General features: G+C 39.1%; 1 protein-coding gene across 1 annotated transcript; it reads left to right on the top strand.

The window, feature by feature from the left end:
• The first annotated feature begins 7,305 nt into the window (after window positions 1-7,305).
• LOC112038327 (uncharacterized) lies at window positions 7,306-10,446 on the top strand. The gene is made up of 3 exons (XM_024071136.2): window positions 7,306-7,811; window positions 8,913-9,251; window positions 9,805-10,446. Exons 1-3 carry the CDS (start codon window positions 7,515-7,517, stop codon window positions 10,303-10,305), a joined length of 1,137 nt encoding a protein of 378 aa, XP_023926904.1. The 5' UTR covers window positions 7,306-7,514; the 3' UTR covers window positions 10,306-10,446.
• Window positions 10,447-18,330: the final 7,884 nt, after the last annotated feature.

Genomic DNA, 18,330 nt, shown 5'->3' with positions numbered 1-18,330 from the left:
TCGGGTAGGCTCATTTCGGATAATGTCTTGGTGGCTTTCGAAACTATGCATAACATAGACCAAAGGAGGAAGGGGAAAGAAGCTCTTATGGTAGTGAAGCTAGATATGAGTAAAGCTTATGATAAGGTCGAATGGGTGTATTTGGAGGCAACGATGAGGAGGATGGGCTTCCATGAGAGGTGGATTTCTCTCATTATGATGTGTGTGACCACAGTGGAGTACTCGGTTCTGATTAATGGGAAAGCAAAAGGAAAAATAAACCCAACTAGAGGGCCGAGACAAGGGGACCCGATATCCCCTTACCTTTTCTTGATCTGTGCTGAAGGGTTATCTGCTATGCTTAAGAAGGAAGAGAGGAATGGGCAGCTCAAGGGAATGGCTGTATGTAGAGGCGCCCCGCGTTTATCCCACTTGCTATTTGCTGATGATAGTATAGTTTTTTGTAGAGCATCAGTGGAAGAATGTGATAGGCTAATCAAAGTACTAGAGGAGTACGAAGGTGACTCGGGGCAGAAGCTTAACAAGGAGAAAACCTCCCTCTTTTTTAGCAAGAACACTCCTAGAGAGACCCAAGAGTATGTGCAACAAAGATTTGGAGCTCAAATTGTCCACCACCATGAGAAATACCTAGGATTGCCACCATTAATTGGTAGAGGAAAACGTAAAGCTTTCAACCGAATTAAGGATCAAGTGGGGAGGCACTTAGCAGGTTGGAAAGGAAAGATGTTGTCAAATGCTGGTAGGGAGATCCTCATCAAGGCAGTGGCCTAAGCCACGCACACGTATACGATGAGCTGTTTCAAACTCCCGGACACTTTGTGCAACGAACTAAACTCCATGATTAGTAACTTTTGGTGGGGCAGAAGGATAGGGAAAGGAAGATGGCATGGATCTCATGGAAAAAATTGTGCACTCCAAAGGAAAGGGGAGGTATGGGGTTTAGGGATTTGAAAGCTTTTAACTTGGCCCTACTTACTAAACAAGGCTGGCGTATCTAGAAAAATCAGAGCTCTTTAGTCTATAGGGTCGTCAAAGCAAAATACTTCGCATATAGCTCCTAGATGGAAGCCCAATTGGGAAGGAGGCCGTCCTACGCATGGCGAAGCATTATGGCAGCTAGGGAGGTAGTAGAAAGGGGGTCAAAATGGGCTATTGGAAATGGGGAACAGGTTCGCATTTGGAGTGATCGTTGGCTTCTAACCTCGAGCTCTTTCAAAGTTGTAAGCCAAAGACCCCCTCAGGCTGATTCCGAGCTGGTGGCAAGTCTCATTGACACGGATAGGAGAGGGTGGGATGTAACAAAAGTGAGAAATACCTTCATGCCACAAGAAGCCTAAACAATTCTAGGCATCCCCATCAGTCCTAGGCTACCCCAGGACTCGCTGACATGGGCCTGGACTCCAAGTGGCAACTTTACTGTCAATAGTGCTTACAAAGTAGCCCAGTTACTGTTGAGAGAGGCAAATCACAAGCTGGAATGGGGGGAGAGCTCAAACAATTCAGGTAGGCAAAGTTTTTGGAAGCTGATTTGGGGCTTGAATTGTCCTCACAAGGTAAAACATTTTTTGTGGAAAGCTTGCCTGAACATTCTCCCAACCAAATACCAGCTAAGGCGCAGGGGCATTGGGCGAGATGATAATTGCGTGTTGTGTGGCAGCTGTGAAACGTCGGGACATGTTTTGTGGGGGTGCAAATTGGCAGGGGATGTCTGGGGAAATATAAGACTGAAGTTGCCATTTTTTGAGACTACACCCAGGGATTTCATAGATGTTGTGTGGGAAACCAAGGTTAAGAAGCCTGATATAGACTGGGAGTCATTTGCAATCATAGCATGGAGCTTGTGGAGCAATAGAAACTCAGTATGTCATGGAAGAAAGAACAAAGCAGCGGATGTGATAGCCCGAGAAGTGACTGCATATGCGAAGGAAGTTAAGCAGAATCGCGAGGGTCAGAGTAAACCCTCACAGTCAGCTAGACAAACTTGGACACCACCAAGAAGGGGGAGCTATAAGGTTAATGTTGATGGAGCTGTATTTAAAGAGTTGGGCTGCTGTGGGGTGGGTGTGGTCATCAGAAATGAGGAAGGACAAGTAATGGGCGCAATGAGCAAAAGGGTGGAGTTGTCGTTGAAAGCGTTGGAAACAGAAGCAAAAGCTTTGGAGGAGGGCATCATTTTTGCGAGGGATCTCAGCCTAAGAAATATTAGTGTGGAAAGTGATGCCCAGGTTGCTGTAAAATCTTTCAATGTACAGAGTCCAGCGAGCTCTATCCAAAAGGTGATTGAGGGGATAAAATTGGATCTCAGTGGTTTTGACTCGTGGGAAGTAAACCACGTCTGTAGGACTAGAAATTCTGCAGCACATCTCATGGCAAAATATGCCAAATCTGTAACTGATAGTTGTGTATGGGTGGAAGATACTCCACCAGTTATTGCAAATCAATTGTTGTATGATGTAGCTCATCTGAGCATTACCTCAGTTTAAATGAAAGTTCAGTTATCTTGATTGCCAAAAAAAAAAAGGAAAAAAAAGAAAAAAAATTATAACTATTTAATTCGTCAATATCAATAGAAATAGAAGCTAGCTAGCCTAGCTTCTTTATTTATTTATTTATATTTTGAGAAGCTAGCTGCTAGCCTAGCTTCAGTGCTTGCCAAATCAATGCTTGCCAAATCAATTGCCATCAGACAAGACAAAAGGTCCTACACACGTTACACAACACAAAGGCAAGGCTGTCAAGTGACTCAAGAGTCAAGACAAGTAGACAACCATTTAATAAAAAATAAAAAATAAATAAAATAAATAAAAAACCTCATTCAGCTGAACAATGTTACAATGCACAAACAAATGAACAATGTTACAATGCACAAAGCCACAAACGGCAAACCTGAAAAAGTTGAGTCAAACCAAACCAGTGAGCCACAGAGCTTCCTTTCCCAGTTCGGCAGTGCTGAATCTGTTTTTAATGTTGAGTAGGTTGAGATTAAGGTGTAATTCTTATAAAATATTTATTTATTTTTCTTTACTTAATATACTATGTTTATTTTTAAATATTTTTTTGTTTAATTTATCTTTCTAAGTAATCTAACTTTACTATTATTTTAAATGCAACAGGAACATGTGCATTTAAGAAGACCGATAACTTGTCATCAAAAAAAAAAAAAAAGACCGATACCTTACTACTTTACTGGCTTACTTGTTTTGTCTGTTTTAATATATATTTATTTTTGAAGATGTAAACTTGTAATTATATGCATTTTGACAATGAACTATTAACATTAAAGATTTTTTCCATCATGAATTTATGACTATAAATAATTTTTATCATACTCAAAACTATCAGAATTGGAAAGATATTAACAAGTGGCATTAAGTGTAATTTATTTGCTTAATTGATTTTATTCATTCTCTCTAAACAAGTTGTCATTGATTTATTTTTGTAATTAAAAAAAAAAAAACTTGTTTGAAAAATATGGTTAAACCCGATCCGACCTGCAATCCGATTAACCCGTTTAAAAATGACCTGTTTTAACCAGCGACCCATTTAACCTACAAACCCGATTGATCTGACCCGACCCGCCCGTCCGTTTTGCCATGTCAGCAGGAGAGGACAAATTCTTGTACGTCTAACTTCATTCCTACGTAGACATATGAAACATTCACAACAATACAGACGAGAAGATTTTGTGACTATGTACACGCGTTTTGACAATTTGACCTAATTAATCTATAAGATTACCACCACGTAGAAAGCTGGAGTTACTAAGATTTCAACTCCAGAATTTTTTTCTCTTTTAATGAATACTTCAACTCTCTATTTCTATATATTAATAATGCTAGAAATGAAGCTAATTTACACAAAAAATTGACATTTCTTTTTGGAGGTAGCCATTAAACAGATGATAAGGTTTTTTTTGTTCTAATTTTTTTTAAGGTCATATTGAAGAAGATTATCTCATCTTGTATTGTTCACAGATTTAATAAACCTTTAATGGAAAAGGAGAAAAAAAATATTCGTATTATATGCAAGATTTCCCTGGCATCAGGAAAATAATATAAAATTGGAATAACTAAACCAGGTAAAACTTTTATACCATGCTTCAAACAGAACAGCAAATGTGCTTGAGGTTTCCACTTTCCGTGTAATAAAAAATTGTTTGTACGCTTGACTTCAGATTCATAGTCATACAGATTTTGGGTGTAGCATGTTTGGTACATTATAATAGACCCCATAATAAAATAATTAATACATAAAAATTAGTCAAAAAATTTCAATAAAATACGATTTTATCAACAAAACAAAATGATTTTCTCTCTCTATCATTTTATTTTGTGTGTGTGCATATATATATATATATATTATGAAACTTAGAGTAATTTTTTATATAAATATTATGAAACTTGATAATTATGATAGTTATTAATATAATAATAGACATTTCCATTTATTTCAATTTTTGTTTATATATGAAATATTAAAGAGATGTGCTAAATCTACAATATTTCCACAACAAATCTCGATGATAAGTTGTTGACCCATATTAGAACCAGTAATAACTTACCACAATATTTTAGTAATTGACTTATATTAGAACCAGTAACAACTTGCCACAATATTTTAGTAGTTGATCTATATTAGAACCAATAATAACTTACCATATATGAATTGCTGTGAAAATATTTTGAACATAACACAATTCAATATTAAATATAAAATTTGATAATTATGATATTTATTGGAGCAAGACTTACGTACAGTACTTGGATGTTGTTCCTTAGGTCTTTTAAGATTCTGTCATGTAGATTTTTTCTAATGGGAAGAAAGTGTATTTTTTAGTTAAGTAACCACATGGATGAATCTTAAGAGGGGAACCTAAGGAACAACACCTAAGAAACTGTACCTAAGTTTTGTCCTATTTATTGATATGTATTCATTATGATTGTGTTATTCTATAGATTTATTAAATAAATAATTATGATAATTGTGGGGGGGGGGGGGGGGGGGGAGGGGGGGGGGGGGAGCCCAACCATACGCAGTGGGCCTAAAGTCTAATGTGAAGGTTATTGTATGTCCGAAGAGGCTAAAATTATCGAGGGATACTTCGCGTGAAAGAAGGATACATGGGGACGAAGAAACTCTGTCCGAAGAGAGCATCAGTGTTCCAAAGAGATCATTATTCTTAGATGTAAAGATTCTGGGTCATATAAATATCTGGAGGGTTCGAATGAGCTTACTAGTGACTTCAACAGTCTAGATAAGTTTTGGACACGCCTGGAGATAATAGGAATGAAGAAATATCTAAAAGGAAAAGCTGCCACCACTGTATTAAATGCACTGCAGCAACTTTTCTGGTCGCATTTATGTGGAGAAGACCCCTGAACAATATAACTTCAGCTACCGTCACTCACAAAAGGCTGAGGGAGATACATGACATGATATGCACTCAAGTAAGGAGCTAGATGGAGAACAAGTGGATGATGAGGATGATGGGGAGGATGCTATATAAAGAAGAAGGGCTCCTAAAAAAAGAGGAGGTCTGACTGTAACCCTAAGAATTGTAATCTGTATTCAATTTATCATAAGTCTCTTCGGACTTGAACTCACTTGATCTTTACGTGTGTTTTCATACTGGTTTATACTTGTATGTTGTGATCAGCCGTTGTAAGCTCCATAGTTAACCTAGCTCTATCATCCACACTTTACAAATTTATTGTCTTGGGCTTGGGCCATAAATCCTAACCCTACAATAATTATTAATAGATATTTATTATGATTGTATTTTTATAATAAATTTTCTACTCTATCATTTAATTGACAGGTTTATATAGGGAATAGAATATAACTCCAATTAAAATATATATTAGAATATTGATTTTTAAAATTGTGAGGACACAAAAGTTTATGTATCAAAATTTTACGATAATATCTAAAGATAAATGTCTTTGACTTTATATATATATATATATATAAGTCATGTTTATTACTCATGGTCCTATTATACACAAACTCATAAAGTACACATTTCAGTTTTTGAATTAAAATTATAACTTCAAAAATTAATTAGTGTGTACGGTATATTCAAGAAGGTATGTGTAAGAAACATCTATCTTTATATATATCAGTATAGATAATCATTTAGTAGTAATTTGTTGTGTTTTTATCATGAGGAAATACTATTCCTTAGAAATAACTTTAATAGTTATTCTTTCATCTATAAAAATTAAAATCCTTAAAAAGATCCAAGCACATCAGCTACTCTCTCTTCCTCGTCAGGTTATCTCTTTCTCTCTCTGTTCCTGCTAACATTTTTAGTCGTGGCTTCATTGTTCTCATAATTTTCCATGGCTTTCGTTTTTTTTATCTCACTGTGTTCTGCCTCCACACTAACAAATTAAAATTAGAAGAAGTCATGCCCTTGTTAGTTCTTTAGTCAAAGATAGCACTGTGATGTGATTAGGAAAAGTCGGCTGGCTAGATGATATGTGCTTCCTTTTTACGATTTGATTTTGATTTTTACAAAATTGAAAAATTGTATCTAATTACTCTAGTTTTTATATGTTCATATCTATACTCCTATAAGTAGAAACTGATACCATCATTTAATTTGGTCACTGACTGACTGACTCACTAATATGAAATGAAACCAAACATAACCCGGTTTCCACAAATACTCTTTTAATCAATCAACTAATGCTAGTGCTAATGCTACAGACGTAACTTATTTTTTTGTCACAAAATATTGACGTTTCAAATTGTTATTGATTTTGTTCACCATTTACGCTATTTTATTGTCTATTATTAACAACTTCCCACCTAGTAGCTAGATGTGAAAAGATTGTATGTTTATTAATATGAAATGAAACTAAACATAACTCGTTTTCCACAAATACTCATTTAATTAATAAACTAATGCTACATACAAAACTGTTTTTTTGATCACAAAATATTTAGGTGTTAAGTTGTTATAGATTTCGTTTACCACTTATACTATTTTATTGTCTATTATTAACAACATACCACCTAGTAAATGTAAAAGATTGTATGTTTAGACTCTTGTAGTCAATATAAGACATGGTGTTAGGCATGTAATTGGTTACATACAGATGTAGAAAGTAAGTCAAATAACATATTAACTTATCGTTGTTAATCATGTGTGTGTTTAACAGTTAGTTTGTTTCTCACCAAAAAATAAAAAAAATTGGTGAAGATTCCTTAAACAAAGGAAACTGTACCTGTTCGAAAAAACCGTGCCCATACGAGACCTACGGGCAAGGAGCACCCTAGGCAATACAAAACTCTCCCTCCCCTCCTTCTCATTACCAGTTCTCATTTGCATATACATACAAAATCACCTGCTCCATTCAATCCCAACATCAAGTTTATGGTGAGAAAGAGGAAGGTAATTACCATTTTGTGATTAGGATTACCTTTCCTCTTTCTCCTTAATTTTTTTTTTCTTTCTTTCTCAGTGCCTTTCATAACTTTCTTCATAATTCACATACAATTTATAAGTCATGTTTATTTCCATGAGGAAACTGTGTCCAAATTATGATAAGGAAGATGGGCTTGATACCGTGCTGGAGGTTCCTATACCTGAGGAAATGTTCACCAACATGGGCAGCAATGGCGCGCTGCGTTGGCAAAATTTGCGTGCTTTGATGAGAGCTCAAGGTGTAGATAAATCAACACATCTTGCGGCTGAATCAAACAATGAGTTTATGGCATTGCTAAAGCTTGTTGGTACTCCTCTCATCCCTTTTCAAGTCCAACCAGACCAACCGTTAACCCGCCCCATCAAAGATTGTTCGATTGTAAGCACATATATAAACTTTTCTTCATTGTTTCAGAATAAAACATACATTGTTGTATCATGGAGTTATACCATTTTTCATATGTTCTCAATGATATGTAATTAAATTTACAAGTATGAAGGGTCTGATAAGTTTTTCTTTCCCACCTTTTGATGGTACACATTATGCTATGCTACACAATTACGATCTCTTGATCGTTAACATTATACTATTGGATGAGTCTTTATAATCCTATTTTATATTGGTCTAAATGATGGAACCAATAGCCAAGACCATTATTTTTTCTAGGAGGCCAAAATATGAGCGACCTCTGAAATTTCTAAATGAAATTTTGGCCGATATAGGGGTGGGGGTTTTCAAAAGAGGATGGCATATATGGCACTCCTGGCCCATTGACATATTTTATTGAAGTCTTTATATGTGTTAATATGAGGGTAAAGGACCATGATACATTGTTATTCTTGCTATTGGTAACCTATAGAAAAATGTTACTCTTTTTGTTTATTGCCACTTGTTTGAATGTTGTGAAATGCACTCATCATCAATCCATGAATGCCTAGTGTGTTTAGCTAGCTTATTTGCTGTAAGTTTATCAGCTTAAAGACGAGACAAAGAGATTTTAAGTAAATTTAGTTTACTTTATGCAAAAAAGTCACTTTTTTCTCCCGTTTTAAGAAAATATGCAGCTAAAAGCACCACTAGAACCCTTCCAAGTTACTGATTTATTTATTTAAATAAACCCTCCATCCCACCACATTAGTTTCTTAAATGGATTCTTTACCCTTGATAATGCTTTTCGAATGCCTTTCAATAGGTTTCCATGCATTTTTCTATTGAAAAAATAGTAGGGTAGAAATGATATTTTCTTTTTTTTATTTGAGATAGAAATATTACTTTAGCCTAATTTAAGTTTATAAGTGCGAAGTTCATTCTTAAAAACTTGAACCATGACCTTTGCCTACCATCTCACAAGAATTTGTATTTGTAAAGTAAGTATCACGTTAATGGTGTATAGTGACGAATGATTTTATTTTTGAAACACACTGATCACTACCTTCATTGATAGCTAGCTAACAAAAAAAATTTCTGTTATACGAACAGGAAGCTTCTACAGCGAAATATATAGTACAACAGTATGTAGCCGCTACTGGAGGACAAGCAGCATTAAATTCAGTGAAAAGCATGTATGCAGTGGGACAAGTGAAGATGGTTGGGTCGGAAATGCACCAAGGTGATGTTAGTTTGCATGCCAAAGGCAATTGTGAGGTTGGTGGATTCGTTTTATGGCAAAAGAACCCGGATTTGTGGTATTTGGAATTGGTCGTTTCTGGTTTCAAGGTCAGTGCAGGTAGTGATGGCAAGGTAGCTTGGAATCAGTCTTCTTCTCAACCTTCTCATGCTAATAAAGGTCCTCCAAGGCCTCTGCGCAGGTTCTTCCAGGTGTATATATTATTGCTTTCAAACTAGAATTGGCTTTCATGGATCATCTTTCTAATGAAATATACCTATTGTATCTATGTTTTTATATATAGTCATATATGCATCTCATATTGTTGAATAACTAGGGATGGCAATGGAGTTTAATGGCTTTTCTGATAGCAAGACTTTATAGTTTTTTAAAGCGGTTTGGGAAGGGTTTGGTTCTAAATTTTTTAGGCTTTAGAAAGAGTTTGAGTTTTAGATGATTAATCTAGTATACAAATGTATGCTAATGCAAAAAATATTTTAGATGTTCAATTTTACGTCAACTTGACTCAACCTGTTTGACATGAATCATAGAAAGATAAATGGATGAGTTTGGAATAGAAATTTATATGAATTTAATATGTAAAATATTTTAAGGGTTTAGGTTTGGAGATTTTAATGTCATTCATACCAATAACTTAAATATTTTCAAGCATCATCAAATAGTGTACATGATCTTGTTGGACATACCTCAAAATGTGCTCCTTTGCATTTAACATGAATTATTTTCACTTTGTGGTCTCATCAGGGATTGGACCCCAGGTGCACAGCTAACTTGTTCCTAGATGCAGTGTGCATTGGAGAGAAAACCATAAACGATGAAGACTGTTTCATACTCAAGCTCGAGACTGCCCCACTTCTCCTCAAAGCACAATGTACACCCAACACTGAAATTGTCCACCACACAGTATGGGGCTATTTCAGCCAACGTACAGGACTCCTTGTCCAATTCGAGGACACAAAGCTAGTAAGAATGAAGTCCATTAAAGGAAATGATAGTGTGTTTTGGGAAACAAGCATGGAATCGATGATCCAAGATTATAGATACATTGATGGCATTAATATAGCTCATGGCGGTAGAACTAATACCACGTTGTATAGGTATGGAGAGGCGTTTCATCACAGGCGGAAGATTGAGGAGTCCTGGAGAATTGAAGAGGTTGATTTTAATATTTGTGGTTTGTCCATGGATTGCTTTTTGCCTCCTTCTGACCTTAAGAGAGAACAAGATGGAGAACAAGGAGTTTGATTTGTTTTGCTATAACAACTTAACGAGAATTAAAGTACAAGAAAAAAAGTTTGACGTACAAAATTGCATGTACATATAGGTGAACTGGAAATTCTTTGTCTTTTGTCGGGTTTTTTTTTTTTTTTTTTTTTTTTTTTTTTTTTTTTTGTGGTTTTGTAACCCCATTAGTGAGGATCAAGCTTTAGGAGACTTGATAAATATGAAACCAGATAGAAGTATAGAACTTGAAATTTATTTACCTTTACCAATTAATATATTCTTCTTTCTTTGAAAAACTTTCTATTAAATGCCAAATCGTATACCACAAATAATCTAACTTGTCTCTTATTATAACAATATTTAACAGATTAAGCTTAAAAAAGGGACATATAATATTTTGGGGAAAGTATCAATTACTTGATTGCCGACTAATCTTCATGAACAAACTTTGTCCAAGCATTATTTTGACATCATTTCACTACTTCTTTTGAAATTTTACTTACCATATTTTGTTTATTTATTTATTTTAATAGTGAAATATGATTTTTTTTTTAATTACTTAAACTGTGTTACATCCATCTGTGTTTGCCTTTCAATGATGGCCGAGGTATCTTATAGCCAAATTCAGGAGTTACAACTTAGATTTTTAGAAGACATTTTCAAGTATTGTTCATGTCTAGCAAACAAGTGGCCTACCATATTGTCACCTTACCCAACAAGACTTGTAATAAGATCTAAATTCCGAAGTATTGATAGTACAGTCAACAGTGGTACACCTTGTCCTTCTGTAGGCTGCCTACTGGGATGGAACCACTCTTGGACTAGGAGAGATATAGGCACACCACTCACATTATTATTTTTATTTTTATTTTTATAAGTAACCATTTATCACATCATTAATTTATAAAAAAAACTTGTAAATGTAGCATTTTTCGCATTTTAGTGACTATAAAAAAATGTATAGATCTAAAATCTAAAACAAAATATACAAGCAAAAAAGAAAAAAAGAAGAAGCTCAACAACAAAAATTTCCAAAACTAAAAACAAAACTAAACTCAATTAACTAATTTTATCCAAAATAAAAAACCTTGCCCTTTAAAAAATTCTAAACAAAAATAATTTTGTTCCTATCCACACACAAAAAAAAAAAAAAAAAAAAATCTCAACAGCTAATAAGTATCAAAATCAGAGGTTGAAGTCGACGCACAGAATCAACAGTAAAACTGCGCCCCCTAATTTAAAATTCTGGCTCTGTCCTTGGCTACCTATGATATGGGGGGACAACACCCATGGAATGGCCTTTGAATTTATTTATTTTTGGAGGGAAAAGATGCTAAACTTTAATTAAAAAAAGTTAATCAAGTCAACTTGGAGTATAATTTCAATGTTTGATGGTACTTCTTCCATCTACACTATTTGGAGACAAAATAGCTTGCCTTGCTAGGAATGTTCTACAACATTCCCTTGCCAACGTACATGAGAGAATTTAGTACAAGTAAAAAAAAGAGGCAAGAAACTTTACATTTTGAGCAATATGGTCAAAATGTGCAAGTTATAGGTCGTTGTTCAAGGTTTTGATTATGATCTATGAGTCTCCCTCCAAAACAACCTGTCTATAGCATTAAATTTTCTAAGAATACATTTTGCAAGCCTAGTTTTGGAGAAAATTTATCATGCATCAAATAAATTTATCCACCCTATGACATGGGGGTGGACATGCATCCCCATATGATAAGGTGGATACATGCATCCAATGCATGTAATACCTAATTTTGAAGCACACGTAAACGAAGGTCCAACTATGAGACTTATAACTGGATTAGACAAGGGTGGGCAATAGTTGGTTAGAAGTTAGTTTTCCTCATGAGCGGTGCCAATGGTTAATCAAGGTGGTCACATGACCATCTTGAATTTTTTTTTTTTTAAATAAATATACCTTAAACATTTTTGAGTTTTAAATTAATATGGGTCTTTTGACCACCCTAGAAAAAAATTTGACCACTCTAAAAAAACTTGACTACTCTAAAAAAAAACTTGAACACCCTTAATAACAATTGAGTCAATTAAAAATAAAATTCAACATTTCCAAAATTTTGGTCCGTTGAATGTTGAACCAAAAAATTGCGAGAAATGCTATGTTCACAGCATTTTCATAACAAATTTTAAATAGCAGATTATTACTGTGGGGGGGAAAACCCAGAGCTACTTAATGGGCCCAGGACACCCTGTTAAAGGCTATTATATTTTCGAGGAGCAATAGGTAGTTGGGGCGGCCCATCTGGAGCAGGGAGCCCAGTAGCAAAGGGGGAGTACCGTCCGAAGAGGTCATCACTGGTCCGAAAACGTCTTACTCCTTGGCCACAAATAGCCTCGATCAAACAAACGTGTGGAAGATCCGAATAATCTTCCTAACAATCCCAATGATAATGATAAGCCCTGGGGTGGATCCGGAGATGAGCAGGAGAAGACCCCTGAACAGTGTAACCTCGGCTACCGCCACTCACAGAGGACTAAAGTAGACACCTGACGTGACATGCACTTGAGTAGATACGCAGATGAAGAACAGGTGGACGATGGAGATGATAGGAGAGGATGCTATATAAAGAAGAAGGGTCCCTGATAATAGAGGACAGAGGGGAGAGAGAAAAAAGGAAAAGAAAAGTTTTACTGAAACTCTGAATGTTATAATCACTGTTCACTTAATAAAACGTCTCTTCGGACATGTTCAAGCATTAGTTCATGTTATCATCACTGCAAGTAACCTAGCCAACCATTGTTTACTTCATAACCAGCCTAGCTCTTTCGCCCACTCTCTACAAATTTATTGTCCAAGGTTCATTGGCCCTTTGACCCATATCTTTTAGGCTTGGGCTACAAAAACCTACCCTACAATTGGCGCTGTCTGTGGGGAGAGCTTGTGTAGGGGTGGAAACAACAGTAGGTGATGGCTGGACACGGTCAACAAGAAGTGGAGTCTAGGGCATCCCAACACGTTGACCCCTTTCTTAACCTGGAGCGGAGACAGGACCGCGAGGGTAGCGTGCACACCGTGCCCCCTGGTCAGAACCAATCACATGGGGGAAGTCACATGTCCCATGCAGAGAAGAACCGAGATTTATAGCGGGAGATTGAAAAGCTAAAAAGGGAGTTACGCCATGCAAAGAGGAAACGGGCTCCCTCGTACTCTGATGAGGACCCTGATAAGGAGCCGGACGTCACTTATCAACATAAATCCAGGACACCAGCCAGCGAGTCCTATACCTATGAAGAAGAATCTCATAGCAAGGGGCAACACAGAAGTCCACCACATGGAGACGTGGGAAACGACGCCATAAGCAGGGCTCTAAACCAGATTTCTAGGTCACCCTTCACGCACAGGATTGAAGAGGCGAGACTTCCTCGGTGTTTTAATCAACCAACGTTCACCATCTACAACGGTAAAACAGACCCTGTGGAACATGTGAGTCATTTTAACCAGAGGATGGCTGTCTACTCCAGGGACAAAGTGTTGATGTGTAAGGTCTTCCCCTCCAGTCTTGGGCCAGTTGCCATGAGGTGGTTCGATGGGCTGAACCCAAATTCGATCAGCTCTTTCAAAGAGCTCACCTAAGCTTTTAGTTCACGATTTGTCACCTGCCGAAGAGTGGCCCGACCTTTGTCTTCTCTACTGTCTTTAAGCATGCAGGAAGGAGAGACACTGAAGGTGTATTCGGACAGATATTGGGAGATGTTTAATGACATGGAGGGCAATTTTGAATCAATGGCCCTAGAAACGTTTAAGCTCGGCCTCCCTACCGATCATGGTTTAAGGATATCCTTGTCTGGTAAACCCGTTACTAGCATGCATCAGCTAATGGACCGCATCGAGAAGTATAAGAGAGTTGAAGAAGACCAACAACAAGGAAAAGGCAAGGAGAAGGTTATCCCCCAGGAGAGGAGGGATTTCAGGTCGGATCGATACACCAGCAGCAAACCGAGGAGAGATTTTCCTACGCAGTCGGGAGCAGCCAATCCCCAGACTGTCAACACCGTATTCAGAGACCCAGTCCATCAAGTTTTAGAAAAAGTCAAGAACGAGCCGTTCTTCAAGTGGCCGAACAAGATGGCAGGGAATCCTGACAGACGTAATCGCAATCTCTACTGCCAATACCACCAGGATCATGGGCACACGACTGAGGACTGCAGGAACTTGTGGGTTCATTTGGAACAACTAGTCGGCGAAGGGAAACTGCGACATCTCCTACATCACACCAGTGGCCGAGGAGGTCCGATGAGTGCGGAGTCCCGGAGGGACGATCCTCTGAAACCCTCTCTGGGAACTATCAATGTTATCTTTGTAGCCCTAGGAAGAACAGGATCCTGGCCATCCAAGGTCATGTCGGTGGATCAGTTGCCTGCGGGGGAATCTGGCCGGGGTTCGAAGAGGTGCAAACTGGATGATCAACTAGTTTTAGGTTTCTCGGACGCAGACAAGGTGGGCGCTGTCCAGCCTCATGATGATGCGTTGGTCGTCACTCTCAGAATTGGGGGGTATGATGTGAAACAGGTGATGGTTGACCAAGGTAGCGCTGCAGAAATAATGTACCCTGATCTCTACAGGGGGCTGAACCTCAAACTTAGTGACTTGACACCATATACTTCTTCGCTGATCAGTTTCGAAGGAAGAGTTGTTACCTCGAAGGGCAAAATACGACTACCTGTGCAGATTGGCTCAGAGGTGGTGGAGGTGGATTTCATAGTTGTGGATGTCTATTCACCCTATACAGTAATTGTAGCCAGATCTTGGCTTCATGCGCTGGGGGCGGTTTCTTCCACCTTGCATCAGAAAATCAAATACCCATCCGAAGGCCGGGTTTGCGAAATTCGGGGGGATCAATCCATAGCTAGACAGTGCTTAGTGGCTGCCATTCAACATGAGCCAGGAGCCGGGTCGTCAACCAGGGGCTTATAGCAACCAAAGCACCAGTCATCGCCCACTGAAGATCCAGACAAGGGCGCAGGGTGCGAAGATTTGACAAAAGTCGTCATTGGGGATAATCCCGAAAAATTCTTTCAACTCGGATCCTAATTGCCGTTTTAGGAAAAAGAGGAATTAGTGCGACTTCTTAAGGAAAACCTCGACGTATTCATTTGGAACGCTTATGAAGCCCCTGGGGTGGATCCGAAATTTATATGCCACCATTTGAAAGTAAACCCCATGATCACCCCTAAGAAGCAGCCTCCTTGGCGCCCATCTAAGGAACACGCTGAAGCAGTCAGAGAGGAAGTAGCAAAACTCAAACAAGCTGGGGCTATTAAAGAGGTTTTCTACCCAGAGTGGTTGGCAAATACTGTGGTGGTGAAGAAGAAGAGCGGAAAATGGCGAGTATGTGTGGACTTCACCGACTTAAATAAGGCATGCCTTAAAGATCCATTCCCCATGCCTAAAATCGATCGGCTAGTAGATGCCACCGTCGGATACCCCCGAATGAGCTTCTTAGACGCATTCCAAGGCTATCATCAAATACCCTTAGCCCTGGAAGACCAGGAAAAGACTGCTTTTATGACTCCCATGGGTAACTACCACTATAAGGTGATGCCGTTCGGTTAAAAAAATGCGGGTTCTACTTACCAAAGGATGATGACGAGGATGTTTGAACCACAGCTGGGAAGAAACATTGAGATTTATATAGATGACATGGTGGTGAAGAGAAAAGTGGTGGCCGAGCACGTGAAGGACCTGGAAAGCACCTTTGAAGTTCTCAGGAAGTACAAGCTACGCTTGAACGCTGCTAAGTGCTCGTTTGGTGTGGGGTCAGGCAAGTTCCTGGGATATATGGTGACTCACAGGGGAATTGAGGTCAACCCTGATCAGATAAGGGCCATCAATGAGTTGCAAGCTCCCCAAAATCCCAAGGAGGTTCAGAAGCTGACAGGGATGACGGCAGCCTTAAATCGATTTATCTCTCGGTCAGCGGATAGGTGTTGGCCTTTCTTTTTCCTGATTAACAAGTGGAAAGGGTTCGAGTGGACAGAAGAGTGCGCTGTGGCTTTCCAACAGTTGAAAGATTATCTAGCTCGACCACCAATCATGTCCAGCCTTGAGCCCGACGAGGTCTTGTTTGCGTATATCGCTGTAGCTACCCATGCTGTAAGCTTGGTACTGATCCGAACAGATGGCGGTGTGCAGAAACCCGTTTATTGTGTAAGCAAGTCACTGTATGAAGCCGAGGTCTGTTATTTACCGTTGGAAAAGGCCATTTTAGCAGTGGTGCTCGGTACACGAAAGCTCTCACATTATTTCCAAGCCCATACGGTTGTCGTTCTAACCCAGCTTCCGCTCAGGGCTATACTCCGAAGTGCAGACTACACTGGAAGAATTGCAAAATGAGGGACGATCCTAGGGTCTTTCGATATCAAGTATATGCCACGCACCTCGGTCAAGGGTCAGGTGCTTGCTGATTTGGTAGCCGAGTTTACGGAGCCCCGACTAGAAGAAGTAAAGCTGACATCAGACATGGATGAAAAATCGGTTGGCATGATTTCTCAACAAGGCCCTTCCCATTGGGAGGCATACGTGGATGGTGCTGCCAACCAGAGAGGCTCTGGAGTGGGGCTAGTGTTGATATCCCCTGAGGGAATCATTATTGAAAAAGCATTAAGGCTGGGCTTCTCGGCAACAAATAATGAGGCGGAATACGAAGCCCTACTGATAGGGATGAGTATGGTCCAAAAGATGGGGGGAAAAGCAGTAAAGTTATTCTCGGACTCAAGGCTGATTGTGGGTTAAGTACAGGGAGAGTTCGAGGCAATGGACGAAAGGATGCAGGGATACTTAAGCCGAGTTAAACATTTGCAGTCAGGGTTCGAATCTTTCAGCTTGTTGCATATTCCTAGGAATGGTAACTCACACGCGGACTCCTTGGCCACTCTAGCCACTTCTTCGGCACAGAATTTGCCGAGAGTTATCCTCGTCGAGGACTTACATAAGCCTACCGAAGCAGGAAAAGAAGTAATTCAAGTGCACCAGGTCAGGGTTGAACCCAGTTGGATGGACCCTTTAGTTAAGTTTCTAAAGGAAGATATCTTGCCTGGAGAGAAGGGAGAAGCTGATAAAATTCAGAGGAAAGAAGCCAGGTTCTGGTTGTCTGAAGATCAGAAACTATACAAACGTTCCTATTTAGGGCCATACTTGTTGTGCGTGCATCCTGAAAAGGCTGAGCTGTTATTAGAGGAATTGCATGAAGGAATCTGTGGAAGCCACACTAGAGGAAGATCCTTAGCTCACCGAGCCATCACTCAAGGTTATTGGTGGCCAAACATGCAAAATGAAGCCCTGGATTATGTTAAAAAATGTGATCAGTGTCAGCGATTCGCCCCACACATTCATCAGCCAGGGGGGACTCTCAACCCACTATCCAGCCCGTGGCCTTTCGTCCAATGGGGCTTGGATATCGTGGGACCATTCCCTAAGGCTGCAGGAAACAAGAAATATCTGCTGGTCGGCACTGACTACTTCACCAAGTGGGTCGAAGCCGAACCTCTTGCAAACATCCGAGACGTAGACGTGCAAAAGTTTGTGTGGAAGAGTATAGTTACTCGATTTGGAGTCCCATGTGTTCTCATCTTGGACAATGGCCTGCAGTTTGATAGCAAAGCATTTAGGAGCTATTGTAGCGAGCTGGGGATCATAAATAGGTACTCCACCCCAGCTTATCCCCAGGGTAATGGCCAGGCCGAAGCTGTCAACAAGGTCATTGTGAATGGCTTGAAAAAGAGATTAGACGACGCGAAGGGTAAATGGGTAGAAGAATTGCCACATGTGCTTTAGGCTTACAGAACCACTCCACGCAGGTCTATTGGAGAGACCCCCTTCTCAATGACCTACGGGGCTGAAGCTGTCATACCTTTGGAAACTGGATTCCCGACACTAAGAACTAGCTCGTTTAGTCCAACGGGTAACGATGAGCTGCTAGAGAAGAGCTTGGACCTAATTGATAAAAGGAGGGAAAATGCAATGGTCCGATTAGCGCATTACCAGCAAAAGCTTAGACAGGGCTACGACGC

This window comes from Quercus suber, unplaced genomic scaffold (genome assembly GCF_002906115.3).
Source record: "Quercus suber isolate HL8 unplaced genomic scaffold, Cork oak 2.0 scaffold_37, whole genome shotgun sequence".
NCBI lineage: Eukaryota > Viridiplantae > Streptophyta > Magnoliopsida > Fagales > Fagaceae > Quercus > Quercus suber.
This window is presented reverse-complemented; position numbering and strand designations above follow the sequence as displayed.

What these genes read in the sequence shown, in the direction of transcription:
- LOC112038327 (XM_024071136.2), top strand. Translation starts at nt 7,515, where the DNA reads ATGTTTATTTCCATGAGGAAACTGTGTCCAAATTATGATAAGGAAGAT. An exon ending in CCATCAAAGATTGTTCGATT is followed by an intron (nt 7,812 to 8,912) that starts GTAAGCACATAT and finishes TTATACGAACAG; the next exon opens with GAAGCTTCTACAGCGAAATA. An exon ending in CTCTGCGCAGGTTCTTCCAG is followed by an intron (nt 9,252 to 9,804) that starts GTGTATATATTA and finishes TGGTCTCATCAG; the next exon opens with GGATTGGACCCCAGGTGCAC.